The 26,921-nt window shown below is 63.8% G+C and overlaps 1 protein-coding gene across 1 annotated transcript in view; it reads left to right on the plus strand.

The window, feature by feature from the left end:
• The first annotated feature begins 232 nt into the window (after positions 1-232).
• The window catches only part of TTLL10 (tubulin tyrosine ligase like 10), a 54,244-nt gene continuing 27,555 nt past the window's right edge, over positions 233-26,921 (plus strand). Inside the window, exons 1-2 of the mRNA XM_036281418.1 lie at positions 233-337; positions 841-1,046. Of these exons, the coding sequence (XP_036137311.1) occupies positions 233-337; positions 841-1,046 (311 nt within the window). The remainder of the gene's footprint in view (positions 338-840; positions 1,047-26,921) is intronic.

A 26,921-nucleotide genomic window follows, 5' to 3' on the forward strand; every position in this document is an offset into this window, starting at 1 on the left:
AGTAGGACGGGCTGGTGACCCCGAGAACCGTGGGGTCCTTCCTGCCCCAGGCCAAGGCAGCGCACCATCGCCCCACTTTGAGGCCACCCCGCAGGGACCCAGCAGGTGGAATGGGGAGGGCAGCCTGCTCAGTTCAGTCCACCAGTTTTAACCTGAGTCTCACCCAAAAACACCTTCACCGAAGCACCTGGAATAACGTTTGACCAAATATTGGGCACCTGAGGCCCACCAAATGGACACAAAACCAGCCGACTCTGGCGTGAAGTACGACATCAACAGGCAGAGCGAGTGCACACGCAGACCCGTGAAGACCCAGTGCTCCTGTGGGCCGAGCGCGGTGAGGGGCCGCTGGGAGGCGCTGCGGCCCTGGGCTTGGGGCTCTGGGTGGCCTCACGTTTGACCGAGTTCAATAAAGACAGAATGTGCGTCTTTTCCCGCTTCACGCTCAGCCAACCCAGTGCCGGTCCATCAGCAAAAACAAGCCCATAAACGGCATGAATGGCTCCCAAGGAACAAAGCCACACAAAGCCGCCGGCACCTGCCCTGACTTGGCCACTGCAGCCCAGGCACCGGTGGGGGGATCTGGCTCCTAGGACCCCTTGTGCAGTCCCCGCCCAGACCCACCTCTGAAGGGACGCAGGTGACAGAGGTGATGGGACGGCACTTTCTATTCCTTTTTTAATATGTTTTTATTGATTTTAGAGAGAGAGAGAGGGAGGGAGAGAAACATCGATCAGCTGCCTCCCACACACGTCCCAACACAACCCGAGCAGGGATCGAGCCCACAGCCTGGGCATGTGCCCTGACCTGCGATTCAACCCTCGACCTCTCCCCGCCCAGGACGGCGCCCCACCAGCCGAGCCGCAGTGGCCAGGGCAGGACGGCACTTTCGAGCTTGATTGTAAAAGCACAGCGGGTCTCACCCTGGGTTCAGCGGCCCACGTGGGCAGCCAGGGGGACCCTCCCGCTGAGATGACACAGCTGTCCCACACGAGTGGGGCCTGTGGGCCTGTGCTGGCCTTCGCCTATGCCTGGTTGCCCAAGGGGTGAGCTCTGCCTTCCCATCCCAAGGGGGCCCGGAGCACGGCATGACCCAGGCCCAGCACCCGCCGCCACGGCTACTCAGGATCCCACAGGGCTGTCAGAGGACCCTCCAACTTTAGGCCCATTTAATACTGACTCCTGGGCACCTAGCCCTACCCTGGGCAAATATGTGTTTAGTCATGAAGGGCTCACCAGGACAAAGGCTTGTCACGCCACAGGGCCGACTGGCCCAGAAAGGGGGGTGCCGTGGGGCAAGGGAGGGGGTGCTGGAGGACTTCAAGTTTCCTGGAGACGCAAAGCGAAGGCGTCCACCCGGCAGGAGACCTCGGCGAGGGGTCCTTTGGACATCTGTTCCTCCTGTGCAGAGGGCGTGGCGAGCCCCGAGCTGGGAGCTGGGCCAGAGGTCTAGGATGTGTCCTGAGCTGGGTCTCTGTGTGCTGATGGAGTGATAACAGTGGCCACGGTGAAGGGACAAAAGCCCTGGGCACCTTCATTGGGCCTGGGCTGTGGTCTGGAAAGACGCCGGGGCAGGTCTCTGAGGCCCGAGACAGTGGGTGGCCTCTCGGCCAGGCTGGGCAAACCTCCCAGCCCGCCAACGCTCCATCCTGTGCTTGCCTGGCCTCGGGGCACAGAGTGGGCGACCTGCCCCAGAGCAGTGCAGGGAGGGGGTGGGGACCCCGCAAGCTTCTCCTGGTGGCACCAGCCCCAGGCCTTGCTCACTTTGGTGGGGTCATGGGGGCTGAGAGGCCAGGAAAGGGGTTGCCCTCACCACAGCAGCAGATGGGCCCCAGGCTGGCCAGTGCTTCTCCAGGACTCGTGCCTGGATTCCAGCAAGGACACCTCCTGCCCATCCCTGGGCTGCCCCAGGGCAGAGAGGCCTGGCGGAGGTCGTGTTCTGGGTCCAGCCCTGTCCTCTCGCTGACCCCCTGGGCATCTCCTGGGCAGGTGCAGGTTCTGAGAGCCAGAGCCGCCCGCCCGGTCAAGACTGAATTCCCTCTGCTCTCTGGGTGCTGGGCCTGCAGGCAGGATGCTTGGAGGCAACATGGAACCCTGGACCCTGATCCACACCCTGGAGAGCAGGCGTCCTGGGAGGGTCACTCACCTGCCAAAGGACAGTCCCCAAGTTCCCTGGTACAAATATAAAGCCCACAGCTGCCTGCAAGTCAGCAACGCCCATCGCAGACCCTAGAGCTGCCCCCATGCATAGGAAGCATGTCCAGCTGCAGGCAGTGTGTAAGGAGACAGGTGGGAAGGAAGTGGGGGCACAGCCTGGGAGGGACAGGGGAGCCTCCCTCAGCCACCCCGGAGTGCCAGCCCAGAAAGGGGGTCCCATGTCCCCAGGGGCAGCACCCAAGGGGCCAAGGATGTGGCCACCTGCAGAGCTCGGGGGCCTCGCCCTCCTTCCCTGCTCCTGGCTGACGTGCGATGAGCCACCAGCCTCCCTGTGGCTCACTGTGAAGTCAGTGTACGCAGGGACACAGGTGTGGTGGTCACCTGCCTGGGGCTCTGGATCTCTGACCCATCCCTGGAGTTCTAATCAGAAACAGGAGACAAGGTGGTCACCCGACACCCTGCTGTGGACAGATAGCAACATGCGACTACACAGCTGTCCGGGGAAGTAATAGCAGAGGGAGATGCTCAGAATACTGTCTCCAATGGGAAGAGTCTCACTGGTGTTTAACCAATATTTATGTTACATTTACTATATCGACATGTAGCAAAAACGCTGTAAGGAAATACATCCAAGTGTCAGCGGTGGTAAGATGGTAACATTAGAGGTGAGTCAGCGCTGGGGTCGCCCATCTTACCCATCCTACGGTGGGTGACCAGCGGTGACCAGTGGGTGACCTGTGGGTGGCCTGTGGATGGCCTGTGGGTGGCCTGTGGGTGACCAGCGGGTGGCCTGTGGGTGACCTGTGGGTGGCCTGTGGGTGACCAGCGGATGGCCTGTGGGTGACCAGCGGGTGGCCTGTGGGTGACCAGTGGTCCATCCCCCACCACCAGACTCACGGCCCAGTGGCCCTTTTTGAGAGCTGGTGCCCCGGCCGAGCCTGCGTGCCCTCCCCGGGGCTGGCCAGGCAGTGGCTCGAAGGAGAGCTCACGCTGGACGTTACCGGTCGTGCTGCTTGTGTTCCTGGAGGCAGCCAAGGGCTGAGAGCAGCTGACCCTTCCCAGCTGCGCCCTGCACCCCTGCAGCCTGACGGCCAGCGCAGGCGCCTTCCTGCTTGTCCGAGGGAGCTGGGCCTGCCACCGATGCCAGCCACGGGCTCCTGCAGCCACATCTCCCTTCCGAGGGAAAAGTCCCCGCGGCTCCCGTGCTGACCCGATGCTGTGCCACGGGCGCCCCGCCCCTTCTGGGGAGAAAGGACGGCGCTGGCCCTCAGTGCAGCCTTCCGAGGCTGCAGCAACTTGGCACATCTGAGTGGTGTCCTGGACGGGGCTTCATCTCCAGGGCAGCAGCTGCTCTGCTGGGACCCTCGCCCCTGCTTGGGCCCGGGACTCGAGGTGGCTGGCGCCCGGTGGAATGGCACCCGCCTGGCTCATTTGCCCCTGTGGCTGTCCCACGTCCCCTGAACTGTGGCAGCTGGGACCTGGCAGGCTTCTCCAGGCACCGCCCTCCCAAAGGGGCCAGAGCTGGACCTGGTTCTGCCACCTCCCTGGCTGTCTACGTGTGGAAGATACTCATGCACAAGCGTGCATACATGCGCACACACACACGTGCACACACACACGTGCGCAGTGCACACATGCACACGCTTACACACATGTGCACACGTGCACACACCTCAGCAGACCTGCTCGGAGGTCGTCCTCCCAGCTGCCCAACAGTGTTCCCACCGCCCCCACCCTGGTTTCCCTGAACTTCCCTGAGAGCTGAAAGAGCTTACAGTCCCGTTGCCTGTTCCACTCTGCAGGCGGAGCGGACGGTCCCAGAGCTGCAGGACAGGGAGCTGGGCGCGGGCCAGTTGTCACCAGGCGGAGACCAGTGGGAGGTGCCACTCTGACACCCACCCTGCTCTCAGGCCCCAAGGTAGGCCCGGTGCCCTGCCCTGCGGTCAAATCACTGGCCTCTGCCCTGGTGCTTGCTCAGGGGAGAGGCAGCACCTCTGACCCCTTGGCTGTCTGGGGACATCGTGTGGTTCCCGCACTTTGGCCTTCCTCACTGGCCTGGACCTGGTGGTCCCACCATCCTCAGACCTGCCGCTGGGCAGGATGCGTCCTCCGCTCCTGCCAGGGACGGGGCGTCTTGTCCCTGCAAATTCCCCCGTTTGGGGTTTTCCCAGCTTGATCCTTTGCCCCTCCTGGCCAGCAAGATCCCACGTGCTCTGGCCCTGCCCCACTGCCAGCCACCCCTGCCCCAGACATGATGCTCACCCAGCAGTGTGCCCCGCCATACCGTCCCCTCTGCACCTGCCCTGGCTCACCCCGTCCATCTGTCCACTCCCCCTGCTGCTGCCCTTGCCAGGGACACTTCCCCAAGCCCCCACCCCACCTCCTTTTCCCTGTCCACATGTTGCCCCCAGACTAAAGCCCCGCAGCTCCCAAACCCTGGTCTGTGCCTGGCACCAGCCGACTCGATCAGAGCTACACCGTCCCGGTGGTGGGTGCCTCTGCTCCTGTGCCCCTTGGGCTGTCTTGCCAATTGAGGGGGCATCAGCAGCGCCCCCTGAAGAGGATGCAGGTTGGTGTCGGCAGCAAGCGTGTGCCTGAGATGCACCCGTTTGGTCTGCGCTTCTCGCCTGCTTCTAACACTGGGGTGCTGGCACCCAGAGGCGTGAGAGCATCTACATAAACTTGACCTCGTTCTGCTTTAGCCTGTGGGTCTCTGGTTCTGGGTGCTGGACCCAGAGGGGGCCTTTCCGACGAGGGGCCCCCCAAGAGCCTGGGGGTGGAGCATGCCGGGCAGTCAGCTCTCTTCCCACCTCGTGTTCCCTGCTGCCAGCAGGAGGTGACTTGTCATCTGAAATGTCTGCCTTCCCTTCCCCGGGACCCTCCCTCCTGAGGACGGTGTGAGCACCTGCAGTGCCCTTAGAACTGACGTCTTACCGGCCAACACCGGCAGTCACTACGGGACTCCACCCACGGCTGCTCAAGTTCCGAGGGGATCTTGTGGCGCCCCGGGGTGTCCCCATCAGAGCCCTGGTGCGTGTGGGCCGTGGCACCCAGAATGAATGGTGCCAGGGTGGCTGGGGACATGGCTGCAGTGGGGGTGCCCCACAGAGCCGTGTGTGAAGCTGCAGGTCCCTGACACCTCAACAGGCCACCCCTCAGCCCGCGTGGGTCCCGGCCTTGCGGCCTGGCCGGGGTTCAGCTGCTTTTTCCTTTCTCTCACCTCCCTGTGAGCTGTGCCAGATGGCCGGCCCGCGTGGACCCTGTTCCCGAGGCTTATTCACAGCGCAGGCCTGGATGAGGGCCCTTCCCCAGCTCCGTTCTCCAGGGCCGTCCACGGAGCTGAGCCCACGCGTGGACAGCGCTGGGCTGGCAGCGGCCATGGTGAGCCTGGACCCTCTCCTCTGAGGTGGGTGGGGAGGCCATGTCCTGCGGTGGCCCAGCGCCCTCCCATGGGGTCTGCAGGCCGCGCCTGGGGCAGCATGAGCAGAGGACCCAGAGCCCAAGACACTGCACCTGCCCTGGCTCAGCCCTTTTAAAGGAAAGTCTTTTTAAAGGAAAACTGGTTTCAGGCTTTGCCTTTCGCAGCACACGGTGTGATGGTCACTCAGGGCGGGGCCGGCCAGGCTGTCCCCTCCCCGGGATGAGGACTGGACTATGGGCAGGAGTGAGGGGGTGGGTGTGCCGGCAGGTGTGTGGGCCGGGTGGGGGAGCTGCCCCCCCGCCCCGGGATGCTGCTGGCCTCCCTCCAGGGGGCGGTGAGACCCCACCTGGCCCCTGCGGCCACTTCTCCCTCCTCTCTTCCCTCTTTCCCCCCAAGGCAGCTTCCCGTGTCACTACTGACGTATTCACTTCTAACGGAAAGCTTTTGGCATTCCTGTGTGGACAGACACAATACACAAACCTGGTTTTCTCACAGAGCAGAAGTTAAAAATTATTCAACACGAAATTCCTGGCTGTGCTGCGGAGGCCGTTGTACCAGGCGAAGCTTCCCACCGCCTTCCGCAGCCGGCCAGGCGATAGCGCCGCCGCGGCCCGCGCCCCTCCTGGACCAGGTAGGACCGAGGCCGACAGGGAGCCCAGGGCAGTGTGTCCTGTGGGGTCTGTGGTCACCTCGCCCCCCCTCCCCGAAGCGTTTCTTTCCAAACTGCTGTCCAGTTCGCGGCTGTCTTGCCTGTCCTGGTGCTGCCCGTGCACCTGGCATCGGGGACCTGGGGGTCCCAGCGGGGAGCACAGGGACTCGGGCCCTGGGCAGGCTCGGGGCCTCCAGAGGGTCTCACAGAAAGGGGTGTGTCTGCTCTTTGTTGGGGGTGGGGTGGTAGCCGTGCCCTGGGCCCCCGTGGGGGTCGTCTGAACTGGCTGGAAAGCTGAGGCTGGCCACCTGAGGTCCCACAGCTCCACAGCCACGGAAATTTAGCCCGTGTGTCTGCACACAGGGCCACGAGGGGATCACCGTCCCCTGGGAGAAGTTGGGGGTTGGCCCTCTGTGGCTTGCGGGTGTTTTTGAGCTTCCTGTAGCAGAAGATGATTGCAAAGGCCCCAGACTGCTCATGGGACCTAATTATCACCAGGGCTCTGAGGGCAAAGCCCGTCCGGGGCCGGGGGAAGGGAGCAGGCCCGGTGCCCCGATGCACACTTCCCGGACACGGCAGGGCCGGGGAGCTCCGCGGAAAACCAAGTGTATTCCCTGTAAGGAGACACCTGTACACGGTGACCGCCCTGTGAGGGTGGGACTCCTGATCGGCTAGAGCGGAACCAGCTTCCTTCGCTGAGGCTGAAACTCAGTCCTGCCGAGAGTCTGAGCCCAGGGTGTCCCGGTCCATGGGGGGGGCACCAAAAATAAGACGGGGACCTAGGACACAGATGGCATCTGGTCTCAAGTGGTCACAAGGCAGAATGGGAGAGTTGTCATGGAGACCTGCCTGATCAGGAAGGTGGACATGGGTGGGGGTGGTCCCCTGAGGGACATCCCAGAAAAGTGGATGTTGCCATAGCAGGGAAAGGGAGGTGGAGAGGGGGACGAGGTCGGCCACGAGGAGTTAGGAGAGGTGGTTAGAGACCTGTCCTGGAGAACAGTGAGAACAGAAGTTCACAGCCGGGTTTCGGCTGACCTGCGGTTATAGGTCATTCCGGTGATTGTAGGTCATTCCAGCGACTGTGAGTCACTCCAATATTTCTGAAATGACTCCCAGGCCTTCGAGGATGAAGACTGCACCAACTGATTGTGTGTTTTTTTAAAGATTTTAAAATTTGTGCCCTGGCCAGTTTGGCCCAGTGGTTAGAGCGTCGGCCTGCGGTCCTGAGAGACCCGGGTGCGGTTCCCGCTAAGGGCACGTACCTCGGTTGCAGTTTGTCCCCGGCCCTGGTCGGTTGTGCAGGTGGCAGCCACTCGATGTGTCCCTTTCACATCGATGTTTCTCTCTCTCTCTCTGTTCCTCTCTCTCCCTCCCGCTCTACCTGAACAAAGGATGGAAAAATATCCTCGGGTGAGGATAAAAAAAAAAAAAGATTTTAAAATTTGTTTTTAGAAAGGGAGGAAGGGAGAGGGAGAGAGGGAAACACCAATGTGAGAGCAAAACACGGATCGGCCGCCTCCTGCACGCCCCCTACTGGGGATCGAGCCCGAAACCCCGGCCTGTGCTCTGACTGGGATCAAACCGGTGACGTCTTGGTGCAGGGACGACACTCAACCGGCTGAGGCACACCGGCCAGGGCGGCAGCAACTGGATTTTTAATTTCATGTTGAATCCGTCATACCTGCCTGTAGTTTCAGTCAGAGATTTCTAGGACGCTGGACAATCAGCCTCCCAGCCACACAGCTCTGCCGGCCTGGAGGCCTCATGTCCACACTCCAGACAGCTCTGGGCTGAACCAACACGACTGAATGCAGCTTCCTGGGTTGGGTGTCAGCGATTGGGTTCACCCCAGGGAGCTGCTGCATTTCCACCGTTATGTGTTCGTTTTAGTTGGCCCTGTCTGTGTTCACACCGGGCCAGTGGCCCTCCAGGGTCACCGTCCCAGCCTGCACACGTGTGGTTTTCCCTGGCCCTGGAGTTAATAATCACCTTTCTGTGCTTGTGCCGGGTTCTCTCCGGACTCACGACTGATTCATCCTGCCTCTGGCCAGCGGCGCAGACAGGCACACGTAGGCATTTGCGGGGCCCTGGCGGGAGCCTGAGCTCTGCCCGGGTCCTGGGTGGACCCCAGATCTCCCCAGCCTTTGTCCCGAGGACTCCCTTGGCTTCTCCCCTGGATGGACTTCCCTGGACCTGTGGCCTTCCTCAGTTTCCTCCTTGTTTTGGTGGGGTGTGTTCTCCGTAGCTTCCCGAGAAAGGGCACATGGCAGACATGTGGCTTTCGAATGCTCCACTCCCCTCTCCCTGGGGGGCAGTGCAGCGGGAGCAGACCTCCCGCACCGTCACCACCCCCCGGAATCCTGCACCGCATCCCAGCGTCCCCAGCCCTGAGGCTGTGGGCCACTATCTCCTGATTCCGAGATGCTCGAACACAGCCACATTCTGAGGTCCCGGGTCAGGGCTTCGCTTATGAATTTCGGGGACACCGTTGAGCCATAACAGGGTGTTAGGTGCAACCCCCATGGAGGGAAGGGGTCCAGGTGAGTCGGGGGGTCCAGACACAGGTGAGAAGGTCCTCTGGCACGTCATCCTTGCAGAATACCAGTCCACGCCTGCAGCTGAGTGGTGGACGCACCGTGCGCACGTTCTCCAATAACCACACGCGGCCGGCCGCGCCTCACAGTGTTTGGGTCTGTAGTTGGGAACCGGGAGTGGGAACGCGCACACGCTGGTTGTCATCCTTGAGTCACGAGGGAGGTGCACCGGTACCTGGGCAGGGACGCTGCCCGGGGAGGGAGAGGGCGCAGCATCGTGAGTGGCCACGCGGCCGCCGTCACTCAGAGTGATCTGTGCACGCGTATTCGTGGGAAGGAGAAGCGATCAATCATGCCCCTTAGAGAAAAAGCACAGGAAGACGGGCCTGGTCAAACAAGGTGGTTGAGGGGGAGGCCTTCTGTCCCCGCGGTGCCCCCCAGTGGGCAGCCTGGGTCTTCTGTCTTCTGCCTCTCATGTGTCCTTCCCTGGCTGGTCACTGTGAGGGTGACGCTGCCCTGTGGACGGTGTCGTCTGCTCCGCCATGTGGAGGCCTGGGGGTGAGGCTGGGAACCCGGGGCGCACGGTGGACCCCCACCCGCCAGGGCCTCGGCAGACCCCAGTGCCAGGCGGGCCCGGGGAGGAGGTCGGAGTCTGTTCCCAGGCAGTGGTGGGAGGTGGCCAGTGGGACAACGGTCCCTGTGTTTAATGTTTCACTTCCTCCCTATATGATTAACCCTGGGCGGCCCTTCCCTCCTGCAGACTTCGCGCCTGTGTCTCCAGGGACAGAGCAGTGACCCTCCCCTCTCCCTCCCTGTGGCTGTGTCGGGTCAGCGAGGGGCTCTGGGGACACCCACGGTGTCTGTGCCCACGAGATGGTCTGGCTCAGGTCCAGGTCTGTCTGGACAATGCAGAGCTTCCTGGACCCAGCGGGCGGGTGGTTTGGGGTGGGCAGTGCCCTAGAACGTGGATCCTGAGCTTCGTTTTGGGGGGAAAACACCTGACTTGATTCCTGTGTGCAGGGCTGCGGGTGTGCAGGGCTGCGGGTGTGAAGGCCAAGGGGCCTCTCTCCCTCCTGAGACACAGCCGGGAATAACACGGCAAACAAGCCTGTTATCCCCACTGCGAAATCCCTCCTTCCAGGGCCCGGCGCCCCACACCCCACAGGACCCCCAGGCCTTCTGCCCCCACAGAACCCCCAGGCCTTCTGTCCCCCTAAGACTCCCCAGGCCTTCTGCCCCCACAGAACCCCCAGGCCTCCTGTCCCCCCAGGACCTCCCAGGCCTTCTGCCCCACATGACCCCCAGGCCTTCTGCCCCCCAGGACCTCCCAGGCCTTCTGCCCCCCAGGACCCCCAGGCCTTCTGCCCACAGGACCCCCAGGCCTTCTGCCCACAGGACCCCCAGGCCTCCTGTCCCCCCAGGACCCCCAGGCCTTCTGCCCCACATGACCCCCAGGCCTTCTGTCCCCCTAAGACTCCCCAGGCCTTCTGCCCCCCAGGACCTCCCAGGCCTTCTGCCCACAGGACCCCCAGGCCTTCTGCCCCCAGGACCCCCAGGCCTTCTGCCCCACATGACCCCCAGGCCTTCTGCCCACAGGACCCCCAGGCCTTCTGCCCCCACAGAACCCCCAGGCCTTCTGCCCACAGGACCCCCAGGCCTTCTGCCCCCTGGACCCCAGGCCTTCTGCCCCCAGGACCCCCAGGCCTTCTGCCCCCAGGACCCCCAGGCCTTCTGTCCCCCCAGGACCCCCAGGCCTTCTGCCCCCAGGACCCCCAGGCCTTCTGCCCCCACAGGACCCCCAGGCCTTCTGCCCACAGGACCCCCAGGCCTTCTGCCCCACAGGACCCCCAGGCCTTCTGCCCCCAGGACCCCCAGGCCTTCTGCCCCCACAGGGACCCCCAGGCCTTCTGCCCCCAGGACCCCCAGGCCTTCTGCCCCCACAGGACCCCCAGGCCTTCTGCCCACAGGACCCCCAGGCCTTCTGCCCCCAGGACCCCCAGGCCTTCTGCCCCCACAGGACCCCCAGGCCTTCTGCCCCCAGGACCCCCAGGCCTTCTGTCCCCCCAGGACCCCCAGGCCTTCTGCCCCCCTCCCCACTGCAAACACCAGAACAGCCTGGCGTCTTTGCTCCAGGAAACCACCCCCCACAGCACCAGTGCCCAGGTGTCGCCATGTGGTCCCCGCAGGTGAGGTGGTCTCAGGGGAGGGGGGTCCCCACCTGTGAGGAGCCCAGCTCTCCACGTCCTCACGGCCCCGTGTGGACCATGAACCCTCCTGCGCCTGTGCCTGTGGCGGTGGCCCCAGCAGAACTGGGTGGGAGCCCGAAGGCCAAGGAAGGGAGGCACCCCACAGGCAGCCTCATGCCCACACCACCTTCCCAGCCACCGGGCGCCCTGGGGAGGCCGAGCAGGGGTTGGGGGAGCTGCTGGGGGAGGCAGAGCTCTGAGAAACATGGGTGGGGGCTGGCGGGGCGCGGATGGAGGAGGTGGCCCTGGGGGTCTCTGGGCTGAGCAGAGGCCTGGCACACATGAGTGTTTGGGGACTGTGAGTGGAGCACTGGGGGCCCCTGGCCCTGGGGAGGAGGCCCTGGGGTCCATCCCTGGTGGGTGGGCCTGGCTGACAGTTTGGAGGGCAGCTGTGGGCACCCGTAGCAGAGGAAGGGGGTCAGAGGCGTCCTCACCGGGAGGGGGGCCTGGGAGAGGGGTCCAGGCCTGTGGGGCTGGCTGACACAGGCAGCAGATGGGGGGTGGCAGAGCACAGAGGCCTCGTGCTCCCTGGCAAACACCCTAAAGCCTGCCCACAAGGAGAATCCACAGACCTCGAAGCTTCTGGGGTGAGCGGATGCTGCAGGTCGCGGGGATCTGTTCCCCGGGGTCCCTGAGGGCACTGAGCCCAAGTGGGGCAGATGGGAGGGCGGATACTCCTGGTGGGACTCACGCACTCTCCCTCCTCTCGCCCAGGGTTAATTCAGTGCAGGTGCAGACAAGCAAACAAAGGTGGAGCGCCGGCGGCTTAACCCTCTCTGTGCCGTGGGCTCTCTGGGGAAGGGGCAGACCCGTGCGGGCAGGAGGCTGGCACCCGGCTAAGAGGTCAGTGTGCCCTGAGCTCTTGGCCACATGCCTGGTGGGGGTGCCGGTGGGCCGTGAGGTTGGGACTGGGGAAGGCGGAGGCAGCCCCTGTGGCTGCTTCTCCCACCTGGGCTCCAGGAGCCCGAGCCCTGAGCACCTGTCCGAGACCCCGGCCCCACCCCTTCCTTGGTTTCCCAGCAAACAATGAGGGCGGGGCTGTGTGGTGGCCTCTCTCTGGGGACTGCCTGCCTCCTCAGGGTGGATGGGGAGGGTGTGGTGGGTGGGGAGCCCAGCTTTGCATAAGGAAACCTGAGCCCCTGCCAGGTGTGCAGGAGACAAAGGGGAAGGCGGTGGGGTGGCTTGGAGGGGCTGGGCCTCCGGTGCGTGGGCGGGGGATGGGAGGGGGCAGAGGTGAGCCCTCAGCCGGGGACTGAGGTTCCACTTGCCCCCTGCCCACCACCTCTGCCCGCCCCTCCCTGCACCTGCGGTCTGAAGGAGCACCTGGAGCAGGGCACTCGTCCTGGGTCGTCCCTCGTCCTCTGATGAAACCAGTCCTGGAGAGTTTCCCCGGAAAAGGCAGAGGCTTCAAAGGAAAGGGTTAGGCTGACTCCTTCCCCGACCCCAGGCCTGGCCGCAGTCCTGGCTCCCAGCTCCCCAGTGTCCAGAGCTGTGGGTCTCTCTGAGGCCTCTGCCACCTGCAGTGTCCCGGCTGCACATGGCCACTCTCAGGGGCGCTGGGGGTGCACAGAGGGAGGGGCTTCTTGCAGAGAGGACCCCTCGAACCCCCCTCTCCGGCCCACCTCAGGGCTGTGGCAGAGCCGCTGGGCCTGGGTTCAGATCCCTGTGACCCTGGAGAAGGGTTCGGGTCTCCTGTCACAGGAGCCGCCCAAGGCCTCTGGGACTGGCAGCCATGGGGTTACGGGGAAGGAGCTGTGGGGTCTCCTGAGGTCCCCCGACCCTCAGGCACAGCCCAGTTGATGGGTCCCTGCTCTGCTGGGCCCTCCGCCAGCCCCTCCCTGCAGCTTCCTCCTCTGGCTCACTCTGCAGGTGCACACACGCTCAGTCACACCTCAGCCCACATGCCCCATGCACAGCCATGTGCTCACACTCAGAGGTGTGCCCAGCAGCGCCAGGTGGCAGCCTGCGGGCTCTGCCCCCATCCTGGGATTCCCTGCCAGCCTCAGGCCCCGTTCCCAGAGGTGAATGCCTCCGGCCCTCCTGCCTCCTGCTCCTCCGAGGGTCCTGGGAGGGGAGGGCAGCCCTGGGGCAGGGACACCAACCTCCTTTCTTGGGTCTCGGCAGGACTGGGGCTGTCTTGACCTGCCATCAACCTCAGCTCTACCTGGCTGCAAGCCACCAGCTCCCGCCTGCCTTCCACCTTCTCCAGGAACAGGCGTGGCCCTGCCCCCCCCCCCCCCCGCCCCCCGCGACTCCTGCAGGAAGTCCTCCCTCACTGCTCCCTCACACGTGGGACTCAGGCAGGGACGAGACACAGAGCAGCCCCAGAAGCAGTGAAGGAAGGGGGGCCGTGGGCCCCCCAGGTCTGCAGGAGCCCTGGCCAGATGTGCGCATGGGGGCCCCTCTCCGAGAGACGGCCCCTCCCCACCTGGGGCTGGCCCAGAGCTGGTGTGTGGAGTGAAGCAAACCTCTCAGAAAGCTGGGTTTGAGTTTGTACGGTTTACGGAAAGCACCCTTCTCGGGGCCTTGTGTCCTCCCCGCTGACTGGGCTGAGCCGCTGTTTGCTTTGTACGTGCCAGCTGGTGGATGGCATTTTTGAGTGCCCTCCCCAAAGTCTAAGACAGCGGGGTGCATCTGTTTCTGAAGAGACAAGGAGCCCAGTGGCCAAAGGCTCCTGGGTCTCTGCACCCTGGGGGGCCCTGCAGGGCAGAAGCTCACCCCTGCCCCTGGTCTCACGAGTGTCGCTGGCCTTCAGTCAGCACTGTCCTGAGTGTGGGCATTGGGGAAGGAGGTCAGGGAGAGGCACCGGACGTCCAAGGGGGGCCCCATGTCTGGGTCCTGGGCACGCTTGGGGGGCTGTGGTCCAAGCCGGCAGGAACGTGGCAGGACCAAGGTGCTAAGTGTTCAGATAGAGGTGTGCCCGGGTCTGGGGTTCGCCGGAAATGGGAGCAGATGCGTCAGGGGGGGTCAGATCTCACTCCCCCTGCTGACCCGCGACCTGGTTACAGAGAAGACAAGAGGCAGAGGAAGGCTCGGCACCCATGGGGAGACTGCAGCTCAGCCAGGAGGCTCGAACTAAGTAGCGGGGGCTCGCGGCCTTGGCCTCTGCTCTTCGGGTCCTGTCTAGGAACCGGGGTGCCCCTTGCCCTGAGTCCTGGGGGCCTGTGGGGTGAAATCTGAGGGAAGAAGCCCTACCTCACGCTGTGTCCCAGGCGGTGTGTGAACCTCTTGGACAGCCCTGCAGGTCTGCTGTGGCAGGGACCCCACTTCACAAGACAGGTGTGCTGCCCCCAGGCCCCCCGCGTGAGGCACACCCCCAGAGAGATATGCGTCCCCCTGGTCCCAGGGGGCTGAGCTTGGGGGGCTTCCAGGGGGGCGCCCAGGAGAAGGTGTGCAGGTGAAAGGGAAAATGGAGGGGGTTCCTGTGCTGGGTCCGGAGCCACCTCTGTGGGCCGGTCTGTTCTCGGGCAGGGGCAGCAAAGGCCAGGCCCTGCACGCGAGGTACCCTCGGACTCACCCCACCTCTCACGGCGGCTGGGGGTTCCGACTAGAATGAGTGCCGAGACCCTGGTGGGCATGTCAGTGTGTAGCTACAGGACCCCCCCAGCACCTTCTGCCCCCCTGGTGGCTGGACCATGGGCACCTTGGCCTCCTCGGGCGGCTGCAGCCAAGACAAGTGTGGAAAATCCCGGGACAGACTCGTTCCTTGAAAGACCCAGAGCCCAGATGCGTCTGGTAGCTGAGCATCGAACACAGACGGTTTCCGACTCCCAGTGGCTCCTCCTGACTTTCCTACTTGACGAGGGTGTGAACCCACAAGCAGTCAGTGGGAACCACGCTTCGAAGGTCGGCCTTTCCCGGGCTAGCGGTGTGCGGTGGTTCTCTCCGGCCCCTGCCAGCCACGGATCACAGGGCCACGCTTCCCTGTGGCTGTGCCCCCGTGGCTGTGCCCCCCGTGGCCGTGCTCCCGTGGCTGTGCCCCTGGTTTTTGGAGACCGTGCTTTGTGTTTTCATATCACATCACGTCTGCCCACATGTGTTCTGCTTCTGGTGAGGAGAGGACAGCGATGCCCGGGCTGAACCCAGCTGTGAGCTCGCAGAGCCTCTGAGCACCTCTGAGGGGCCTGGGCCCAGCTGTGATGCACGCAGTTACTTGTATTAAACGCAGTTTCGACTTGCAGCGCTTTGCACTCTGACGCGCGTGTGAGGCTGTATGTCGAGGACGGTCCTGAACGGTCCTCCCTTGGGATGTGAAGGTGCCCGGCCCACGGTGGACGGTCAGCCTTGTGTCACTGCTTAGATTCTATAGGCCAGGAGTTGCTCACAGCACACACCTGCCCCCCGCCCCCCGGCTGACCACCGAGAGCTCCTCCTGTCTGCACACGTGGTCAGGGCTCTGCGGCTGTCCCTCTCACGGAGCCTTTTCCCCTGATGGAAGACAGTGCCGAGTTTTGCGTGGATGGTTCCAGAAGCTGGCCACACGCCTCAGGCCCCGCCCGCGTTGTCCTCGCGGCAGGTGGCCCCTGACAACGGTTGCTCCAGCCTCCAGCCTCCACCCCACCCCGGCAGGGCCCCGGCCCGGCTCCAGGGGTGGCACCCAGCGGCCCGATGCCCCTCGATGGTCGAGGATCAGATGGGGGGAGGTCCTCCAGAGGCTCCCCCATCCCTGGGGCCCTGGCCTGCCCCCCACCCAACTCTGGGGGCGGTGTGGGTGCTGGCAGAAACGGGGTGGGGTCACGGAGGACATGCGGAGCCTCTAGTTTGGGGTACAAAGGCGCCTGCACCCCAGTGGATGCGGACGTCCTGAGGTGCTGCCTGGGGTCACGTTCTGAGCTTCAGTTAGGCCAGAGGCCCACCTAGAGGGGAGAAAGGCAGCCCCACCATGGGGCCCCAGCCCGCCTGCTCCGCGAGGCTGGATTGGACATCGACCCACACCGCCCGCAAAACAGCCCTGGGACTCTCCCTCTGACGGTGCCCACACCCCCTTCTCGAAGGCCCCAGGGTCGAGACTCCAGGGCTACACACTGGGTCCCTCAAAGGGACCTGTTCCCCCCCAGGCCCATGGATGTCCCTGCTCCCTGGCCCACGACCCTGCCTCCTCAGAATCCTGCTTCCCAAACAGCTGCCACCCGGGCCAGAGTCCACCCTCGGTCTTGGGGGCCTTCCCACTCCTTTATCTCGCACCCACAGGGGCCTCTCCACCGGGCCCAGCTCCTGTGACCATCCCCAGGCCTGGCCTCCAGGGCTGCAGCCTTCAGCGCCCAGGGTCAGGCGTTGGAGGCCTTGGGCTGCCCCTTGGACAGGATCCAGCAAGATGCTCCTTGTTTTGTGGATTCCACCCTCCTCCTGTGTCGGGGTGTCACTGATTCCCAGGGGTGCCACCCTCCTCCACCCCCTCAGCTCCCACCCAGCCCGGTGCCTCCCCTCACACTGTGGTCAGGCCCAAGCGTCCCCGGGGTGGGAGCTGTGCTCCAGGCTGAGGAGAGCTTCCTGGGGCCTCGGGCTCCCACCGTGTCCGTCTGCACGCCCTGTGCTGGCCAAAACCCTCCTTGACCCCAGTGACCCCTCCAGCCACTGCCCTTCTCTGCCTCCTGGTCAGCAAAGCTGCTCCAGCCTCCCTCCTCCCTCCAGCACCCACAGTCTGGCTCCTCCCTCCTGCTGCTGGCCTGGCCAAGGTCACAGTGACCTCCATGTTCCGTCCTGGCCTCCTACTGGCCTGGCCTCTGTGTCACCTCCCCCTTCCTGTTCCCCACCCCCATCGTCCAAGCCACTCTGCGTCCCACAAAGGTTGCAAGGCCACCCCAGACTCCCCCTTCCACCGCCGCTCCATCGGACACCTGGCCCACCAGCCAGCCTGGTGCTGGGCTGGAGCTCCTGCAGGTCTGCAGCCTGGCCAGCACAGATCCAAAGCTGCCTGCCCCAAGCCCTGTCCCCTGGCCCTCTGGCTCCCCAGCCCCAGCACCCCCACCCAGCCAGCCACAGGTTTAAGCAAGTCTTGCCCACCAGGGAGAGAGGTTCAGCAAAGTCTTGATCCTTCTCATCAGACCTCTCAGCTTTTTTAAAAAAATACCAACCGACTGAGTGTTTCCAAGTGTTGTCCCCACATTTCGGGGACCCAGCTTTGGTGCCCCTCGCCCGTGCCCAGCGAGGATGACCAGGCGCAGGTGTCGTGGGGATCCGGCTCTCCTGGTCAGCTCTGGTTCCGGGGAATCCCAGGGGTGCTGGTCCCTCCAGCCTCGCAGAGCCCCGCCCCTGAGGCCTTGCCCGCTGCCTGCTGCCCGAGCCCTGGCTGGAGTCACAGGTCACAGGAAAAGACCTCGGTTTCCCCTCCCAAACCATCACTGCGGGATTCCTCACCGCCCGACAGGGCCCTCCCTGCCGGCCCGCAGTGCACGTCTCCTCGGGCACCCCAGCCCCTTGACGTGGGGAAGTGGGCCGCCTGCTGTGAACCCTTTACTCTCAGAGCCTGGAGCCCTCCACCTCTGCCCCACATCCTTGTTCCTCCGCAGCCCCAACCTCCGCCCTCACTGGCTTCGTGTTCCCTTCCTTCCTCCGCCTCTGCTGCCCCCTGTGGGTGTCCGGGCCTGGACCGTGAGCCTAGAGGTGGCCTGTCCTTCTGCCCCAGAGGGTGGGCAGGCAGGGCTCCTGCTGGAGGCCAGCCGCAAGGGGGTGGGGGAGCCTGGGGTCCACTGACAGGAAGTGTCCTTGGAGACAGCCGCAGGTGGGTGGTTTCTGGACCAGGTGGGGGCCCTGGTGTGTTCCTGGGTGGGGAGGAGGACGTGTTCTGGAACTAGACACAGGTGACGGTGACGGAGCACAACACTGTGAACACACGAAATGCCCTGGATTGTGCCCCTTCAAACGGTTAACTCTGTGTCAGGTAAATTTCACCTGCATTTAAAAACAGTTCCCGCACATTCGGCCCCTCCCAACCCGGGCAGGCGGGCTCTGGGCCTCTGGGCCCTTCCCAGTCCCTCCCAAGTCCCTCCCCGAGTCCTCCCCTGTGTGCGTCTGGAAAACAAACGCTCCTGCCTGGCGGCCCCACCGCACAATTACGCTCCAGCGAGTGGAAAGAGGAGGTGGCAATTTTCTCGAGCGGAGTCCCTGGTGGCGGCCCCCCGGCATCTTGATGACTCTTTCCTGCCTTTGGAGGCCAATTACCCAGGTGGTGGGGACGAGCAGGGCCCAGCGGCCTCATTAATGTGCTGCATCTGTGGCAGGAGGCTCCGCGAGGCGGCTGGTCCAGGGCCTGGCGCTCGGCAGGACTGGCCAGGCCCAGGGCCACAGGTGGCCCGCCCGCAGGGCCGCTCTCCTCCCCACGGTGCCTGGGTTGCATCACACACTGCCCCACGGGGCTTCCTGCAGCACCTGAGGCCCGAGTGTGCCCGCCCCACACACCGGCTCCCCGCGCGCTGCCTCCCTCAGGGTCCCCACTGCGGCCCCTCCTCCCAGCCTGATCACTGTGGGCTTCTGGAAGTTTCCATCTCCACCCTCTGTAAGTCCACTCAGACTGGATGGGGGAGGAGGCCAAACTAGAGGCTGGTTGTAGAACAATTGCCCAAAGGGGCCACGGACCCCCTAAGGCCTCTCAAATTCCCCATGGCAGGAGCCGGAGTCCAGGGCCCTTTCTGACCCCTTGCCCACCCTCCATGGAATCAGGAAGCTCAGAGCCTCTGCCCTCGCTCCCCTAACCCCTGAGCTGGTTCTGACTTCAAAGGCCCTGAGGAGCTGCCTCCCTGTCCCCCTCACAGCAGAAAATTCAAGGCCATGAGGTCCCCGCCCAGCTCAGCCGGGCAGCTCATCCTCCTCCAGGACCCTCCCCGCTCACAGCGTCTCTCCCCAAAGAGCACCCAGAAAGTTAGAAAGGGCCTTCCCCACAGCACCCCAAAGCACCACACCCCCTCCTCCCTGGAAGTCACCCCACCCCGACCTGCATCCTTTCTAGACTGGCCCCGGCCCGCATCACCACACACACAGGAATCTCGCTCCCGGCAGGCACAGGATGAGGCCCCGTCCAGTCCGGGCCCCAGGACAAGCACCCAGGGCAGGCCCTGCAGGGACAACACAGCAGGACCAGGAGGGGGTCCCCAGGTGGGACCCCAGGGAAGGGATGGAGGAGTGTCCGCACACCCAAGGTGACCTCCTCCCTCTTCCCTCCAGTGAGGATTTCCCGGTCCCTCACTTCTGCTAGCATTGGAGACATGGGGTAGGGGGGGCTCCTGGGCCTGATGGGGTGGGGGCACCAGGAGGTCATGGGTGAGCCAGGAGGAGCCTTCCCGAGGGGAGCAGTGTTCCACCTGCTGGGGAAGCCCCTGGGACAGAGGCCAGGCCGGGGGTGAGGGCCAACTAGAGCCAGATGGTGTGTGTGTTGGGGGGGGGGGCTGTGGCCTTTCCCTCCTTCCAGCCCTGGGAGCCACCGAGGATGCAGGCAGAGGTGGGGCCTGCTGGGTCCTACTGGACAATGGTGGGTGGGCTGTGCCGGCCTGCGGGGCTGCCCCTGCCTGCGTCACTGCTGATGGTCAGGCATCAGGGCTGCCAGTGGTGGGTCCACCCCCCTCACGACTGCGGCTGTGGCTGGAGAGGGGGGTCAGGGGTCCGAGGGGAGAGTCCATAAAGCAGCGTGGCCACAGCCAGACGTGGAGGAGAGTGTGGGGGCCAGGAGGGCGGGAGGACCCGCCCACGGGCAGAGCCAGCGCCTGCCCACCGGGGCTTCCACTCAGAGCCCTGAGGGGTCATCTGGGGGCTGGGGGCACATTCCCAATCCCTGGGAGCCCCTGCCCCACCCTGAATCTGAGAGCTTCACTCAAATCAGATGCTGATGTGGGCTGATTTGGGACGCAAATCCCAACCTGCTCCGGCTGTCGGCTGTCGGGTGTGGCCAGCGGCTCAGGTTTCCCTCCGAGCCCACGTCTCCCGTTGGGGTGCCAGTGGAGGGAGGTGCTGGGAGGGCACTTCCTGTGTGCTGACCATTCGCCCAGTGAGGCAGACACCAGAGCCTGGGCACCCCACCCCGGAGGGTCGGCTCCGAGGCCGCGTGGTCGGACGTCTGCCTTGGACATGGGGTTATTTCGCCTCCACACAGGCCAACCGCACCTCCGCTTCACTGAGTGTGTGTGCCGTTGGGTCCCAAACACGCTGACCCTTGTCCTCTGACCCTGACCCGGAAGCACAGGCCAGGGGTGCTGTTCAGGGAGCCCTGGGAGCCCAGGGGGGGAGGCTGGAGGCACAGCTCTGGGAGGGACTGTGCTGCTGGGGGCCGGGTGACCCCTGGGGTCAGAAGCCAGGTCCCTCAGTCCCAGTGGACTGAGAAATCAATGAGAGGCTGGGTGTGAGCCCGCAGTGTCTGGTGTCCACCTGAGGTAGCGCTGCCCTTGTGGGCTGTGGCCTAGGAGCCGACCCTCTCCTGGGCGGGAGTCAGATGGTGAGCAGGAGGCCCCGGCTCAAGTGGAGAGGCGTAATGTTCCTAGAGCGTAGGGCCCCGTTTGAGAAAAATAATACAAAATAAGAAGTGCAAACTTGGGAAGAAGTGTGATTTTTATTTAGAATCTGCAAAGAAATAAAAACAAATGGCTAATTTTTGAAAGCTGACAAATACCACACAAAGCACCACCCATAGACTTTACATGTCCTGGCAGGTTGACGCGTCCGTGCCGGGAGGGCCAGTGGCAGGACTGACAGGGTCCAGAGGGTGCCAGCTGCTCACTGCGGAAACGGGGACCAGGGTGCCCGAGGGGCAGGCCTGCACCCCAAGTCGTGTGAGCTCGTGGATGGCCTTACGTCCAGCGGGAGACACGAGGCCGTGCAGGCTTGGAGCTCTGCCCACCCGCGCCATCCGGGGGGCGGTGAGCGCACCCAGCCCCCAGATCGGGGCTTCCAAGTTCATTGTCCACGGAAGGGAACCAGCACCACTTGGACAAACGGCTTCGGGGAGCGTCCGGGAGGAACAGACCTTTCGCACCAGGAAGTATGCAGATGCCCGGAGGACCAGGGCACGTGGAGCGGCAGGACCAGCCTGGTCGACGGCTAACAGATCGTACCGGTGAAGGAAACCGAGCACCCAAGGCCGCTCGGGAAGACGCGAGTCAAGCACGTGGGAAGAGGAAAGCTCTCGGAGTAACGCAGAAGGAACTCCGGATGAGAACCCCGCTGTCCGCCAGCCGCCAGCCTGCCAGCCCGGTGCCACTCCTGTGACTTTGCAGCCGGAGCTGCGCGGCCCCGTCACAGGCGGGAGAATCAGACCCACGCGGGGGGCTCTGAATAGAGCCGCGAAGGGGCTGGGGACTCAGCGGCCAGAGCAAGGCCAAGCAGCACCCTGAGACACAGACGCACGTGGTCCCGTCTGCGTCCTTCGTGGCAAAGGATGCTGCGGGGGCAACTGGTCAGTGGGGTCTGAGACCAGGCGGGAGGATGTGGAGGAGGCGACAGGAGTTCCCAGACTTGGTGGCTGTGGGTTGCTTTGGGGGGAGGGGTTGTTTGTAGGACAAATACTCAAGTGTCAAAGGTGACGGGCATTGACCCAGCAACTCTCAAATGTCCTGGGAGACAGACCCCGGAGCCGGCCTGGCTGGGGAGCCCCAGGTCTCTGCTGACACACCTCCATCGCGGCCCTGCGGGAACCCTCTGGGAAGGGCTTGTGCCCTGGTGCTCAGAGATGCTCCGAGGCATCAGCCGGGCCTGTAGCAGCGGCCACAGCTCCATCACCACCCACCCAGGACACGTGTCCCCCTGCAGGGTCCCAGACCAGGCCCCCGACCTCTACCTCATCAAGCGGGGAGCACCAGATACCCCCAGCCCCACTGCATCCCCCAAACCAGCCTCTTTAATACAAGCCCCAGCCCCCCAGGACCTCTTCTGCTTAGAGCTCCCTGCCTGCCCTCCAGCACCTGAAACATGGGGGTCCCCTTCTCTTTACACTGAGCCCCTGGAGAGGAGCTCTGCTTAGAGCTCCCTGCCTGCCCTCCAGCACCTGAAACATGGGGGTCCCCTTCTCTTTACACTGAGCCCCTGGAGAGGAGCTGGGAGGCCAGGGAAACTCCTCCTTTCTTGAGTGCTGGGTTTGGGGCGACACCCACGGAAGCGGGGCTCTCGGGGACCACAATAACACTAGCAAACCAGCTTTGGCTACTGGTGGGGCAGGTACAGCCGAGCTTCTTGTGCCCTGGCAAGTGAATGGCTTCAAGGCCCTGGCTGCACCCGTTTGTGTGGTAAAGGCAGATGCCCAGGCCGCTGTCCTGGTACCTGCCGGACGCCCCACTGCCCCCCAGCTCTTTGTTTCTTCCTGAGTCACTGGCTCTGGCCCCACTTAAGAGGGCTGGACCCTGGGCCAGGCTGGGCAGGTGTGGGCCCTGCAGGGCAGCAGAGGCAGGGAGAGCTCAGAGCCCCGCGGGTGAAGGCCTGGAGCCCTGGCGTCAGCCTGGGGCTGCTCAGAGCTGGCTCGGGGCCTGACTCGTCCCCAAGACCCGGGAGCCCGGCCCAGCATCCCCCACCTGCTCTCCGCACCCCACCTGCCCACTGTACCCCACCTGTCACTGCACCCCACCTGCCCACTGCACCCCACCTGCTCTCCGCACCCCACCTGCCCACTGCACCCCACCTGCCCACTGCACCCCCACCTGCTCTCCGCACCCCACCTGCCCACTGCACCCCACCTGCCATCGCACCCCACCTGCCCACTGCACCCCTACCTGCCCACTGCACCCCCACCTGCTCTCCGCACCCCACCTGCCCACTGCACCCCACCTGCCATCGCACCCCACCTGCCACTGCACCCCCGCCTGCTCTCCGCACCCCACCTGCCCACTGCACCCCACCTGCCCACTGCACCCCCACCTGCTCTCCACACCCCACCTGCCCACTGCACCCCACCTGTCACTGCATCCCACCTGCCATCGCACCCCACCTGTCACTGCACCCCACCTGCCCAGGGCCCAGGCCTCACTGTTAGGCCAGAAAAGCTGGACTGAAGCTCTCGGAAGGTCCACTGGCCCTCAGCTGGCTCCCCCTGGGCCTCAGTGCGGGGCCCGCGGGACACAGCCCAGGGTCCTGCAGCACAGGCCTCACCACTGTGAGACCCAGCCGGGAGCCGAATTCCTGTGTGGCCGCGGAGCTCATGGGCGTTAGAAACAAAGGCCAAATGCCGGCAGGTCTCAAAAAGGCTCGCAGTCGAGAGGCCAGGGGTCACCAGGGCGCAGGGCAGGTCTTCAGGGCTCCGTGGGCCTCCCCAGTCAGGACCCCAGCCCACCTTCTGGGTCTCCCAAGCTGAGGGGCTGACGGGGTGCAGACACGCCTTCCACCCCCCTCCACGGGTGGCCTGGACTCCTGAGAGCCCCCAGGGGCAGCTGCCCCCATCAGGCCTGCAAGTCTGAGTTCCCTCTGGGCCTCCTGGAGGTCAGGGGAGAGGGCAGAGGAGGGAAGGAGGGGGGGGCGGGGGCTGGGAGGCCAGCGTGAGGCTGGGTGCCTGCGGTCACCACTGCCAGAGCCTGAGTCACTTCTGTCCAGCTTCTGCTCCCTCGGGATTTTCCGCCCGGCTCCCTCCCCCCCGCCTGGTTCTGGCCCCCTGAGCCCCTAACCAAGTGGCCACGGCCCTGAGGTCCCAGCTCACTCTTGGAGGGGTCCTTGGCTTGGCCTGGAGGCCCCGGCACAGAACCTCACAGCTCCGGTGTGTCTCGGGCACCGGGGAGGGAGGGGGCTGCTCCTTCAGAATCTGCTTTTCGATGCCACCTTCGGGCAACACCTCAGCCCTCAGTGTGACTCCCAGGACCCTGGCCGGTTGCCGACTGTCCCCTCCAGGGCCCATTTCTGGGGCCTGCCCACCTGCACAGCTGACCTGGGCTGTCCACCCCCCAGGGACCCAGGAGCCCTTCGCCACCTTGCCCTGAGCAGGCTCCAGGTGTCAAGGTCACTCTGCAGTGGCCCCAACAGACAACAGTAGAGGTGACGGTGGCAGGGCCTCAGGGACCCCAGAGCTCCGAGCACGAAGCCCAGCCTGACCACAGAGGCCGGTGAGGGCGGGCGGGGGCCTCAGCCAACAGTCAGACACTGAGGCCCAGTCCCCCAGCCCCCTCCCCAGCTGTCCCACTGGGGCTGGGCTCCATGTTGACCATCGCATCCTTCCCTCAGCCTTCCTGACACCTCTGCCCACAGCAACCTGCTTCTGCCCTTGCCACCGATGGGCACCAGCCAAGGTCACCAGCAGGACTCATACATACATCTCCTCACCCGAGGATATTTTTCCATTACTTTTTAGACAGAGTGGAAGGGAGGGGGAGAGAGAGAGAAACGTCCGTGCGGGACAGACACATCGATTGGTTGCCTCCCACACAATCCTGACCACCGGGGCCAGGGGTGGTCAGGGCAACCCAGGTACGTGCCCTCCTTGATGGGCAGTTGAACCCGGGACCCTTTAGTCCTTGGGCCAACAGTCTCACCGCTGAGCCGCACCGGCCAGGACTTCAACGTGTTTTATTTCCGGGAGTTTCGGGTGTATAGAGGTTGCAGAGGCACCGAGTTCCTGAGACCCCCGGCCCCGTGCCCACCGCTGGTCCCCCCAGGCTGCGAGCTCGGTCCACCCTTGCACACAGTCCCTTCCTTCTCCCAGTGTCCTCTTTCTGTCACACGATGACCTTGATCGCCGCGGCCCTGGGCGCCCCTGGGCTGCGGCAGCTTCTCGGACGTGCCTTGTTTCTATGAACCCTGACGGTCCTGATGAGCCTGGGCAGGCGCTGTGTGGACGGCCGGGGCTTGCGTCCTGGCTGACTGAGGCCGGGGGTCTCAGGATGCCGGCAGGTGCCCTTCCCATCGCAGCTTTCCGGGCCCCTGCTGCCCGCGCGGCCCACCACCCACGTGCCCGGGACCGGGAGGGGTCCCGCCTGCGGGCACCTGGATGCTCCCGTGTTTTAACTTCAAATATTTTTGAACTCCACAGCTCTCATTACTGTCAATCTTGTGTGAAGTCAACACTAACTCAGAGCCCCCGTCTGTACCTCGAACCCTCCCGCTGGGGTCCTGCTCTTTGCCAGGGGTCGGCTGGGGGTCCTCCCAGTTCTCTCTTGGTTTCGTTTGTCTTGCCTCTGTTTTTAGTTTTTTCTTCTTTATTGGTTTTCAGGGAGAGGGAGAGGGAGAGAAACATCGATGAGAGAGCATCAATCGGCCGCCTCCTGCATGCCCTTCACGGGGGATCGGGCCCACAACCTGGGCATGTGCCCCGACCGGGAATCGAACCGGTGACCTGTTGGTTCAGGGTCAACGCTCAACCATTGAGCCACACCAGCCAGGCTCACCTACTTTTATTCCGATATTACGTCTATGAGTTGTAAATGGTGTTTTTTATCCTCACCCGAGGACATTTTTCCATTTTTTTGTTCAGATAGAGTGGGAGGGAGAGAGAGAGAGAGAAACATCCACGTGAAAGGGACACATCGAGTGGCTGCCACCCGCACGACCCCAACAGGGCCGGGGACAAACTGCCACCGAGGTACATGCCCTTAGTGGGAATCGAACCCAGGACTCCCAGGTCCGCGGGCCGACGCTCTAACCGCTGAGCCAAACGGGCCAGGGCTGTGTTTTCATTTTCAGACGTTCATCTGGCTTCTTTTGCAAAGTCTACACTATCAAAATTTTAAAACTCCAGTTCCCTGCAGATAGTAACCTTGTCTTCTTTTCTGTTTTCAATGTTGCAAGTGTCACTGTTTTTCAGTCCGTATCTAAGGTCCCTGGAGGTTGTCCCTGGCGACGGTTGCTGGTTCTCGCGCATGGAGTCTGCACCCCGGCCAGCCTGGTTATCTTCGGCTGTGTGCTGCTCATTACACCTGAAAAAGTATTTGCAGGACTGATCTGCTGCCTGTAGGGTGACGGTGCCTTCTCGATTGATTGTCTTCACCAGGCACATGGGCCTTCCCTGGTCTGGGGGCACCTTGACTTGAGGCTCCAGGAAGAAAAGGGGGCTTGGACTCACTTTCTCTTCGTTCTCACTGTGGGGGTGGAACCCACGGGCTCCCAGCTTGCTGTGGGGAGGGTGTGCTGTGAGACATCACTTAGTGAGGACCCGAGCTCAGCTCCTCGGAATAATGTTCACGTCTGACCCTGGACGGTAGCTTTTGCCCTCGTGTGCGCTCAAGGCCGTGTCTCCCTTTGGTTCTGCCTGACTTGTCCTTGCAGGTCCTAAGCCCATCGCAGCTTTGATAAGACGGGTTGGTGTCTCAGATGCGGGCAACCTTCTCCCTGCGGCTTTGGGGCCTCCTCCCTCTCCTGCTCGCCCCGAACCCGTCGCCCACTGCCAATCAGAAATCCTGAGGTTCCCCCATCACAGTCACCCCTGGCTGTGGGCTGCGTTTCCACCGTCCACAGGAGTCACCAGGTGTGGCCCCTGTCCAGGGCATCTGCTGACCTATGACAGCCAGTTTGGAATCACCTGGAAAATTCCCAAACTCCACCTGCCCATCAGAACCAGCAAGAAGTCCGAGCTGAGACCAGCAGACATGCCCTGGCCGGTTTGGCTCAGCAGTTAGAGCGTCGACCCACAGTCCAGAGAGACGCGGGTTCGGTTCCCGCTAAGGGCGTGTGCCTCGGTTGCAGTTTGTCCCCGGCCCTGGTTCAGTCTTGTGGGTGGCAGCCACTCGATGTCTCTCTCACATTGATATTTCTCTCTCTCCTCCTCTATCTGGAGAATGAATACAAAAGTGTCCTCGGGTGAGGATTTAAAAAAAAAAAAAAGACCACCGGACCCTGGGGAGGAGTGTTCTGGTCCTGCCCAGCCTCTAGATGTTGGGGTACCCAGGGGTCTGTCTACACTTGGCCCCTTCATCTCAGAGTGGATCCAGGCTGCCTTGGGCTTCGGTGGACAAGCAGAGAACACAGTGACCAGTTGCCAACAGGTCGGCTCCGGAGGCCTGAGGGCTGACCCCTGGATTGGG

Source organism: Molossus molossus, unplaced genomic scaffold (genome assembly GCF_014108415.1).
Source record: "Molossus molossus isolate mMolMol1 unplaced genomic scaffold, mMolMol1.p scaffold_m16_p_35, whole genome shotgun sequence".
Classification (NCBI taxonomy): domain Eukaryota; kingdom Metazoa; phylum Chordata; class Mammalia; order Chiroptera; family Molossidae; genus Molossus; species Molossus molossus.